The sequence below is a fragment of the Pseudomyrmex gracilis genome, unplaced genomic scaffold (genome assembly GCF_002006095.1).
Source record: "Pseudomyrmex gracilis isolate BER0280 unplaced genomic scaffold, ASM200609v1 scaffold_194, whole genome shotgun sequence".
Lineage (NCBI taxonomy): Eukaryota > Metazoa > Arthropoda > Insecta > Hymenoptera > Formicidae > Pseudomyrmex > Pseudomyrmex gracilis.
Window position 1 is genome coordinate 208,312 of NW_018020778.1, and position 11,897 is coordinate 220,208.

At 41.1% G+C, this 11,897-nt stretch overlaps 1 protein-coding gene across 1 annotated transcript in view; it reads left to right on the plus strand.

Annotated features, from left to right (window-relative positions):
• LOC109858244 (mucin-3A) overlaps positions 1-11,897 on the plus strand; it is a 37,976-nt gene that overhangs the window by 22,439 nt on the left and 3,640 nt on the right. Inside the window, exon 2 of the mRNA XM_020435315.1 lies at positions 4,313-4,421. Within this exon, the coding sequence (XP_020290904.1) occupies positions 4,316-4,421 (106 nt within the window). The 5' untranslated portion in view covers positions 4,313-4,315. The remainder of the gene's footprint in view (positions 1-4,312; positions 4,422-11,897) is intronic.

Consider the following 11,897-nt stretch of genomic DNA (forward strand, 5'->3'; position numbering starts at 1 on the left):
ATAAGAATTAGACTTTGAATTAGAGATTAGAAATGCAAGATATATAACGTAATGATTTGTATTTAATATTCCGCTTTTGTAATTTATAAGCCGTGACTAATTGCCGTCGCAGAAATATTAGCATATAATTTCGAATTTCAATCTATTGAATTAGAGATTAATCTTCTACATTTTTATTTTCTGGCTTTTTTTCACAACTTCTCAGATCAAACGATACGCGCGCGCCTGTGTGTGAAATTATCCTAAAATTGCTATTATCAAAATCATTTTTTTTGTCGACTCCAAATTCTAATTTAAAACGTTAAAAGTTTCTTCCTGTCTTGTCGTCACACACGATTGGAAAAGATTGTCGAGACTGTCGTGATCCCGATTCGATCTTCAAGGTCGGATGTCGCCGATTTTACCGGCGGCTTCGCACAAAGCGGTCTCCTTTGCTCATTCGTTTGTGTGTTTCCTCTCTGTCTTTTTCTCTGTCTCTCCTTTCTCTTCTTTTCTCTCTTGCTCCTTCTTTCTGGCAATCTTGTTCGAAAGAGGAGATCGGCGCCCGAAGCAGCGTCTACCGTTATCACGTGTGTCTCGTTACTTCGCGATTCCGCGTGCAAATACGACGGAAGAGACTTTGGTGAACTTTCGTCTTATAAAAAAAACCGCCTGGCCCTTTATTGCGGCCTTATTTTTTAATTATGTCTTTGAATAAACCGAGATTGTAATTTTATTAAAGTAGCGAATTAATAGAAATAAAAATATGTAATTTTTGGGGTTTTTCAAGTAACTTAAACTGATTTTTATGAGAACCACTGCATTAGACTACAAAAAGATAAAAAATACAAAGTGTCTATAACAAGCGGAAATAATCTTTTAAACGAGCATTGACAGTGAGCCGATTCATTCGCAATTGACGCAGGTGAAAGTTTCACCGTCGGTCGATGAGTTTGCCAATAAACGTTAGCGTAAATTTTCTCCATTCCAAACTCATCGGAATCGGCATCGTCGTTCTCCTCACGAATTAATTAACGAATATAAAGACGTTCGAGAATTTTTTTTTCATCCTGATGTAACACTCTCGTGTATCGCGCATTTCTTTTCGTGTCGTCTTGTACGTTTATGCAAACAAACAGTCAGCGCGTTAAAACCGGCTTGACTGTAATTAACTGCGTCGGCGAGTAAATTTGACTGGAGTTTTGCGGAACGTGTTAAAAACACGTGTTTCGAAGTGTCGAAGAATTTCTTCTGAGCCTCGCGAGACGACGCGTCCCAAATCTTCGAATTCAAAATGTGTAACTCGCGCACGATGTCTGTAAATAAAATGATGATAATTTATGAGAAAATCTTCGAAGATTATCACAAAACTTGGTGAAGTTTGTGTGTTCTTTGTGATTAAATCTGAGCTTGTCGCTTGATTAAATAAAGATGTCGCGCACGCAACATCTTTCGCCGAATCGGTCGATTTTATAGTTCGATCGTTTTCACGATGAAGAACCGGCTTCGCGGATTGAACATTATCGTCAGCGAGGAGTGCTCCAGGTGGCACGATCCGATCGGTCTCACATAAGAGTACCGGAGGCTTGTATTTCACAGGATATCCTACTTTCTCCGGTACGAGTGCATTATTCCTAGATTACGACCTCTCGACAGGTCTTCGATGTCTCCGAGCTAAAGATAGCCGCTTATTAACTTATTAGTATGCGAAACCTTCGAATGGATGCCGCGCTTGTTACATGTGTGAGACCTCCATCTTTATATCCGTATTCACGTATATGCGGCTCATGCGCGGAATATTCTAACCCGTCACTTTATATGTATGAAGCTGCACAACGCGCGAAGCCAATACCCGTAGATTTCCTTTCGAGCCGCGAAGTCTTTTGCGAAATTTAGACAAACGATCTCTCTCGTTCGTTTCTTTCTTCTCCTCTGTTACTTGAGGACACACACACACACACACACATTCTTTTCTGTGTGTGCGTACGAATGTATAATTTTCGCGGTTAGCGACAGTAATCCAGCTGACACGGCACTACTCGCTTCATCTTGTGGCGGTTCCGCTTCAAAGACTTTCTCAAAGTCGTCGTTAACAGGTACGATCGAATTCACGAAGTCGATCGACAAACGCCGCTTAATTCGCGCGGCTGTCCTCGATCTTGAAAATTTATACGATATTTATTTTAAAAACTTCGGACAAAACATTCAGTTCCGTTTATGAAATTAATTTTTCAAAACAATCGAGAGTATTTTTTATAACGTTGCATACATTTGTTATATTCACAAAACATATATATTTTTAAGTTTCTAAAAATTGAAGTTTTCATTGTCCAACACGATCGCGCTCTTGCTTGTGATCGAAATTTATTCGCATCGAGATTTTGACGTCGAGCGGAATCCCCTCGAGGGAAAACTCGCAGCGGGAATTCGGCTACGCATTCGTGGTCGTGGGAACGCAATTTTGACGATTGCGCCGGTCGATTGGAGCAGATCACGATCCCGTCGGAAATTATTCCCCCGCAATATCTGCTCTCGCGAGTAGTAAAAGGTGGGTGGATGACGAAAACGGGAGGTCGGTTAACAACAGTCTTTACGCGACTCGCTCTTTACAAGACATGAAAAACTCCTTCCCATGACAAATCCGTTCCTTCTGGCTTGTATGTACGTCTATATTACGCTCGTCGTGTTACACGACGGAAGAGCAAAAGTTCGTCGGGAAATAGTCACATCGGGTCGTGGGTTTCCATCTAGTTTTAGTGTTGTTTTATATACGCTTCCGTCGAAACATCGTAAACCGTGGCCGCGACAGCTACTCGTGTTTTCACGCCACTCCCGCGTATCGAACAGAATCGCACAAATTATTTCACTCAACTTTTCGCACGTAAACGTGTCGCTGTAATGAATTTTCTCTCTCCTTCTCTTGCTCTTCGAAAAAGAAAATTCACATTTTTTTTACGTGAAAAAGATATCGTTCAGTTATAAATCAAAAGCCGTACGTAACAATGCATAAAGCTTCTTTGTCTCTCTGTGGAAAACATTTCATAATGCATTTCCGTACGATATGTAATTTCTGACAGAACATTGGCAACGAAACAACTGAAGTTACAGGAGGGCACGGAAACTTGGCAACCTCAGCAGAAGCACTACTCTTTGGCGCATCGCTTTAACAAACGACTTGCGATAAATGCGGAGGAAATTCGAAAGAATTTTAAGTGTAAACACACGTCAGACGTTTATTCGCGAGTATTTCCACGCGCACATTTCACACGGAAATACAAAAATAAAGACGCGCGTTGAGACGAGCAGCGAATAATTTCGCGTTGCGAATATAATTTTTTCTATTAAAACTAACATCAACACGCTTGACTGAGTTTAATTAATGAAATTAATTTTCGCTGTCATGCTTTTGTGTGTAAACAATAGAGTAGCGCACAATTATTGTAGAAAATTAATATTTTCTCTTCTTATTATTGTATTTGGCTGCAGGACAATATCCGTGTGTTTTATTCCGCCCCATCGAGCAGATATTTCCAGTTGTGTGTGCGCGTATTTATACGTTTGTAATTAATGTCGAGCATCATCCTATCCATTGATCGCATCGGCCGACTGCTGTTCTGGATAGCCAATTAGATGAATTAATTAGATTTGTGCGCGCGCAATCGCAAACGACGAGGAGAGCACGATGTGTCTCACGTATGCATTGCGATATGTCTCACGTATGTATGTATTGCGAACACAAGTGCCGATTCGTGATGTTCCGTTCCGTTCCTGCGGATAAACAAAAACTCTCCTTGATGAATAACGACACGGCGTTGTTTTTTATTTTTATTTTTATTTTTATTTTTTTTTAACCCAAGTACGTGTATAAGATTTATTTGTCTCTCGAAATAAAAGTGTCACGATTCTCTTCGTGGCGCAAAAACGTCTCGTCATAAATCGACATCCGCGATCTGCTCGACGACGTGTATTAAATCGTCGCTCGAGTGGTATCGAGATCGATCGATTTAACGGATGTATCATAATGTGCTCCGCGATATTCCTGCACGGTTGATTTATTGGGAATAGGAATTGATGTAAAAAGCGCACTATACGAAAGAAGAAGAGTATCGATGATAGAGAGACGCGCGCGGTGCAAGAGTTTTACGGTCTTTAAAAAACGATCTCGCGATCGTCGTCGATTTCCGTTATTATAGATTACATGCAAAACGGAAAACGAGAGACGTGTGTCGATCCGACATTCAGATCTTCGAGATGTACGTCAAGCGGATCAGAAAATCTTGCGATATGATTATCCGACGGTCGATTTGATTCGCACTTTTTGTCACTGTTTCAGACAATGTCGAAGAGATCGACCGAGCTGGTATCTAGGTGGCTGCTGCTGGCGGGGCTCCTGTGCCGCGCGTCTTGCCAGAGTGTGTCGTCCTCCTTCGAGAATAAAACTGGTGAGTCCTTTTGTGTCGCGTCCCATGTTACGCAACCGCTAGATGTAGAGGTACGTGAAAATATTTTCCACTCGGAAAAATATTTTCCGCCGAGCGAATTACGGGACGAGAGGGAAACTGCACGTGTCATCGTGGCGCGCGCATCTCTTTTGCTTCTGCTCGTTATTATTTTTGTAAGATCTCGTGAAAAATTCATTCCCGAGCGAATGCAAGTCCTGCGCGATAAAAGGTTCACCGTTCCGTTTCAAGTAGATGGTAATTCAAGAGGAAGTTCTCGAGAAATACATATCGCATTACTTTTCAACACGGTGTTTTAAAATTGGAGCTTCTGACGCGAGACAAAGAATAAAGACGAGATTTTTTTGTTGCAACACAAATGCGATAGTCGGGAAAAGTTAATAAATTCGTTGAACTTGCTATTGAGTTATTGTAAAAACTATTACGTATGAGTTTTATTTATTCAAATTTCGAGACTAAAAGTACCGAAACGCTGGCGCGGTGTTCATCAGCGTTAAAAGTGTAAACAAAGCGCGTAATGTGTATATATGTATATATCGACCATGTTAAAAATATTTTCACGCGTATAATATATAGCACCGCTGCATCTCCTCGATGTTTTCGCTATTTTGTTGCAAACACGACGAACTCTATCTATTGGATCGCGTCTGAGCTGCAAGAAGCGTGACCGGCTCTGCGGGTATTTCGATCGTCGTATTGCGGGCACGAAAGTTGTGCGGGAAGAAGGATTCGATTTGGCACGTCGAGGAGCGCGACTTCGCGGCGGCGTCGCGACGCCGTGTCCAATGTCCCGGTGGGAATCCGATTTCCTCGTTTTTTTTCTTCTTTTTCGGACCGGAAATTGGATCTCTTCGCGGCGATCCACCACCGGGATTGTGACTCGCCATACAGACAGTTAATTGGAAATATACGTATCATCGCGTTCGGGTCAGTTGGCCACTTGACGCTTTTTTTCAAAAAGTAATACAGAGCGATACATAGATTCGTTAAAATATCAGCTTCAACGCTCGCGAGAAAAATCTTTCGATTAAAGTCGATCAAACGATCGCGTAGTTCCAATTGGAGTTCTTCTGAAGAGATTAAAAACCTCTCCAAAAAAGAGTTCTTTGTAAAATAGTTTATGAAAAAAAAAACAAAATATAAAAAAAAGTATTTAACTTTCAAAGATGTTACTATTTTTTGAGTCCCAAGAGGTTGAAATGTTTTGAGAGTTTTGAGTATGTGTCTCTGTGTGTTATATGATATGCATATATATGATGTATATATAACAATCGCTCTTACTCAATTCTCATTTATCTGTGACGTAGCGCGACGATATAAATAAAAGAAAAAAAAAGTACATGATTAACGATCGTTTAAAAGACTAAAAAATCACCGTAATAATTCATGTAACTAGTTCTTTTGTCAATTGCTTTTTTCTTCTGTGTATTATCGCAACAACGTATATTAGCAACAAAAACTCAAGTTTAAAATAAGACATATCAATTTATAACAGTTATTTGTTCACTCTCTCGCGAATAAGATTCGGCAAACATTTATACTTGTAATCTCCTAGCATCAATCTTGATCAAAATTAGCCGCGCGTCATGAAACGTGCATACGTGCGTGTGCGTTTCCACACACGTATCAGTGGGGCGGGTCAGTGGGTCATCCTACTCGGCGCTAAAAGACACTTGCGCGCGCGTTCACGATACCCACGGCACGCGCACGCCTCAATGTGTTTTCGATCAATCTGTATGCTTGCGCTACGCACGATGACGCTCGCCGAATTTTTATTCGACGATCGATACGTGATATCTGTTCGTGAAGAGTAGAAATAAGAACTTGTTCCAGCTGAATGTTTACAGTAAATATAAATCGTCTCGCTAAAAAACATTTAAAACTTCGAGACAAAAAATACAAAACAACTGTCTGTACTAATAAGTATTTAATTGCCGAATTTTATTACTTATCTAAGAAAAAGCAAAACTGCAGTGAGCGATGTATAATTTAATTACGCGCCAGCACAACGGAGGTGTCTATAAAAACGCAACTGAGATCGATGATGATCTCAGACGGGACTGTGCGCTCTGCAAATAACGTAAATTGCAATTTTTAATTTCTGCGCCACGTCGGGGAATAATACGTCTCGCGAGTGAGACCGGCGTGTCCTAGTGAACTTTTCGCGCCGTCTCACTCTTTCGTCAGTCGTGTTGTCCTATTTTCAGAGGACTCGACGCCTGACACAAAAGTGCGAAAAAATAAGCGCGCTTTTATCGCGCGCGCGCGCGCGTTCTTTTACAATAGCCAACTTTGCACATTTAGTCTCCGCTTTAACTTTTGCATTTCTCTCTGTCGAAAACGATTGCCGAGGAGAACGCGCGTCGGAAAACGGAGAGAAAATTTTGCCCAAGAACATGATTAATTTCTTGACGGCGCGTTTTCTCGCACACGAGACGAATGTGCGGGCGCGTTTATCGCATTTTTCATATAATTGACACTCGTGCTTTTGTCGCGAGATTTAGCGACGATGTTTGCATTCGAAATACACGAATGTTTTTCGAAAGAATTTTTCGGAAAATGTCAGATGAAAGCGTGAAACGCGATGAAATGAAACAGAATTTATACCAAAGCGAGAATTGCAAAAATAAATGTTTGTGATGATTTTTACAGAGAAGAAAATTGAAAATGGAAATTATTCATTTCACGTCATTTAACTTTCATTAGGAGGAAACGATATCTCCGATATCTTTAATGCAGGACTGTATACAGATGTACAATAAAATCATCGCTTTTCGATGATTTCAGACGGAGGTAATTTCGTAATTTTTGCTAAAAGCATCGATAAAACACAGCGTGTGTGTATCTCCCCCGTTGTTATTGTGGCGGATGCAAATTTGCGTTTGTCGATAAAGGGAAAAAAGATAACGCATGCTTCCCAGCGCGCGCGCGTGTGTGTGGGTAGGGATGGGAAATTAAAAGGGAGAAGATATGACCGGAGCATTTTCTACACTCGATTTCATTCGGCATTGTACCACTTCCCAACCGCTGCTGCAAAAGCGGCACGGGAATATGTGTCGCATGAACGTAATGCGTACAAACGAGCGGGAAAATAATCCCACACGCGACCACCGACGTAAATGCGCGCGCGTTCGCATACACGCGGTAAATGCATATTAAACGCTCTCGGTGGCTTTATGCATTCGCGTGTATTGCAAACTGTACTGTATTTGCTCGTTCTCATGCCGCGTTCGGGTTACAAAGAGATTTTTTCCGTTTCTAGCTTTTGCATTGTACTTAGACGCGAATTGTATTACACGCAATTATATACGAAGTTGAAATCTCTCTTTGTTGTTAATAATACTGCTGTTAATAATACAGATATGTAAACTGTGTATATCTGTGTTCTTTGAATCGGTTACTTTCACACACATGTTTATTTCGTGCGATATTTGCTTGAAAAAAGAATTTGCGCCAATTTTCAGAGATTCGTTTTTAACGTTGGAAAAATTGCTCAAGTTAAAAGAGCATTATTCGGAGAAATACGAATCGCGAAGAAAAATTATAATAAATTTATTTGCGTACACGGAGAAGTAAAAAAAACATAACAGTAAAAAAAAAAAAAAATCAAAATATTACGCTACTTGAAAATAACGTGTGAGAAATGAATTTTTAATCACCGCGCAAATGTGTCGCTTAATAATGTAAACGTTCGCAAAGTGAATGTAATATCAAGGCTTTTCATCAAGCCAGAATTTACAAACCGTGTAATGAAATTAACGCGAACGTTGCTTGTTGAAATTTCAGGATATATATACATATATATAATACGTATGTTTTGAACTGAAAAGTTCACAATTATATCACTGTGCACTTGCGTCGCTACCCTCGTTACGTTACCTCGTTACTTTACGTCTCTCGCATCTCTCGCCTTCTTCGCAAACCAGCGTGATCATTTGCATAATAGGAAGAACCAGCAGCTCCGTAACAATCGCTACAGTTTATCCCGACGACTCGGCTCGCTCGGCTCGCACATTTATGTCCGTCTCAATTGAAGCTAACGGAGATGTTATACGTACGTACATACATACATAATATACACACAGCCCGCGTATTTTCTTCAGCTTGCGCACGCGCGTCACTTTATTTCCGGACACGTAAAGCTCAGCGTATAAAATTACAAGAGAATAACGCATCGTTTTCAGTTCGCGTCGCTGAACTTTTCTTTTTTGCAACCGATGTGTGCTCGCCATCTGTATTTTTTTTTTTGCCGCTCTCGCGCAAAAGCCAACCTTACGAACAAAGTTGCACCGAGTGTTCCCGTTTTCCTCTGATATCTTTTTTTTTCCCCGTCGGATTGTCGGCGAAAATTTTAGGGCACGCGACAACGCGTGTGCTCTCTCGGTGATTAAAGGCAGCTGGAAATTTCCTTGATAAAAGGAAGAGGCAGCGAGCATCGCTGCTCGATATTGCAGGTTCGAGGCAACTGCAGCAGAAATATAGAAAGCGAGGATAAATGTCTGTATGATTCACAGCTCGCCGATGCGTATGTTTTTTTCTTTTTTTTTGGACAACAACAATTCACGAGCCGCGACAATAAATCCGGGAAGAAAATACTTCGCCGCGAGTCCATTAACGCTCCGCGACCTCGTGATGCTCTTAACCTTAATGAATCTTTGCTCGGTTGTCAACCGGCGGTGCATTTCTCTGGAAAGTAGCCTGCCGCGCGCTGACGCTATAGACGCGAGTAAAACCTCAAGCACGCTTTCAACTTTTTTTTCGATATATGTGACACCAAACGCGAAAAGAATTGCCAAAGAGCAATTACTTATTGACCCAACAATGTTCGCGGTGGTTTTTATTTCATGTTTCTGACGTTACAATTTAATTATGAAATTGATTGGATTAATAAGAAAACTTTGATGTTTTTTACAACATGTTTTTCAAAGAAGAAAAATTTAATACAGAGAATGGATGACACATACTCTCTCTTTTCTTTCCTTTTAATATATAGACATACGCTTCTCACACTTGCGCGCGCGCGCTCGAACAAATAGAATGAGATTTATAACGTGTGAAGATTTAAATTTGGAATTTATCTTAACACGTTCTGAGAAGAGATTCAAACAAAATTCAGCATATAATATTACTCGAGAAATTATTTAGGCGTCATCTGTCTCCTCCGTTTGAAATATCGCTGGCGCGAAATTGCGGAGGGTCGCGAATCCGAGAGCGTGCATTATGCAGACGACCGGTAACGAGAAACGAAGAAGTGGCAATGCGAATGCGAGAGCCAGAAGAGCTCTGACCAATCTCGCGTGTGTCGCGCGCGTACATACTCTCCGGGCGGATGACACGAGTATTTATGCGACATGACTGGAGAACGCTGGCGCCCGCGGGCTACCTGCGGAACATTCCGATGTACATGTCTCGCAGTTTTCATCCCGCCGACGTAACGTCGTCGTAATGGAGCATTGCAAAAAATTATTGACATCGACGCCACGCACGTAACTTTTGTGCGTTACGCAATTAACAAGTGTCGCGTTTGATACAAGTAATGTCTGTCATAGGTTTTGTTGATTACTTGTCTATTTTCTTCGTTTTTTTGCATACAACATTGTGATTAAATGCAACATTTTATTTTATACAATATTGTGATCGAATGCTACGAAATTTACTGTAAAAGTTTTTGCGACACCGTTGCTTGCTTAAAAATTTTTATTCTCGTTTCAAAAGTTGTCACAGCCGAGCATCCGCTTCGATTACGATGCGAGAGATTTTTCTCCGGCACTTGAGATGTCAGTGGCACTTCCGTCAGCGCGCAGTGATGCGCATACACGGCGCATTATGCATCGCCGCGTGCACCTGCGGCCTGCGCTTTAATGTCCGACGTCTGGCGTGTTTATGGCGCGCCGCGTAGAGATAGAAACGTCGATTGCCTCGAATAATGCCGAAGAAACTGCCGCACTCTCGACTTGGCTCATTATCGGGACATTTTCTCGTGAGATACTGGGCGTGCACGCGCGAGCGCATCTAACATCGACCGTCGCTTATTTTCACGTGTCCGCGCGTATACGACGAGTCTCATACATGTGAAATTTTACATCGTCGTACGTACGCGAACAACATTCGATAACGGCGCCGAGCGTCGCGGCCAATTACAGTAACGCTACACTCCGAAGGTCTCGACTGAAAATTAAATGAAAACCTTGTCATTATTCCTTTACAGCCACTCTCGGACACTATTGCTTTTCTTCGTGCGCGAGAATTGTGCGCTAGAAAGTTTCAGAAAACTTAACCACTAGAAAAGCCGGACAAATTTTTTTTTTCGTAAAGTTCTTGCCTCGCCAATTATACTTGTCTTCTTCGGAAATTATATTTATTCTACTCGTCTAATCGCGCTGGTCTCGTAAATCGCGAGCAAGGAAGGCGAATTGGCGCGTTCGACGAACGGTTGTATCGAGAATAGCAATCACGTTGGACGATAACCGATTGTTACAGAGGCGCATCGCGCCGCTTTGTTTCACTTAAACGCGATGTTTCTCAATGCTTAAGCACTCCATTTCCCGGCGACGCGTTGAAAAGAAAGGCGCCGTTTGGTTTTTTATTGTGTAACTGTTTTTTTTTCGGGCCGCAAAACGAAACGGATCTTCATTGGCACGCTTATGAGTATTTCGCAGAATAAAGATCCGTGTATGTTGAAACCCCCCAAATACATATATATGAACCCGACGTGAGTTGCACTTTTGTAACAGGATCTTTCTTTTCCGGTCCTGCTTGGACGCAGGGAGACGAGCGCGTTGCGCGGACTACTTAACGTTATTATCTCGGGTAGCTGCTCGCCCGTTCGCATCGCATTTGAAAATAAAAACGACATTGTCTTTTTCTTTTTCTTGGCGGCCACGCGGAAGAAGAATCCTCTGTTGATATGGAACAAACACGTTCAATTCTCTCTATAAAAAAACGAGATATACATACGAGAAAATAATGATTTATGCTAAAATTATCATTTTCTAAGGGTGATTATAACCAAATTGATTTTTATAGTTTCCGTCCGTTCGTAAAATTTACTGAAGAGATATTTAATATTTCTCTCTCTCTCTCTCTCTGTGTGTGTGTGTGTGTGTATGTGTATACATCTTTTTCTACGTTGGCACACATTATCGACGTATATAAAACCTTTTCGACAGTTTAATGTGAAAAACATTCTTCGAGAATAGATAATTTCCGATAAGATGAATTTAAGTTGTCGTCTACTCGAATTTTATTGTGGCCATCTCTCTTTCTCTTGTGAAGCTGGTTTTTGTTGTCTTCTACCCCTTAAGGTATTTTTGTTACAGCTCTTCTAGATAGCTTCAATTTTTATTATCACACATTGGATGTACTTCAAATATTTTGTATTTTCTATTTTTCCATATTTCTCTTTTGTACTTTTTTCTGTATTTATGATCGAATTTTGTTTGTACTTAACTTTTTGTT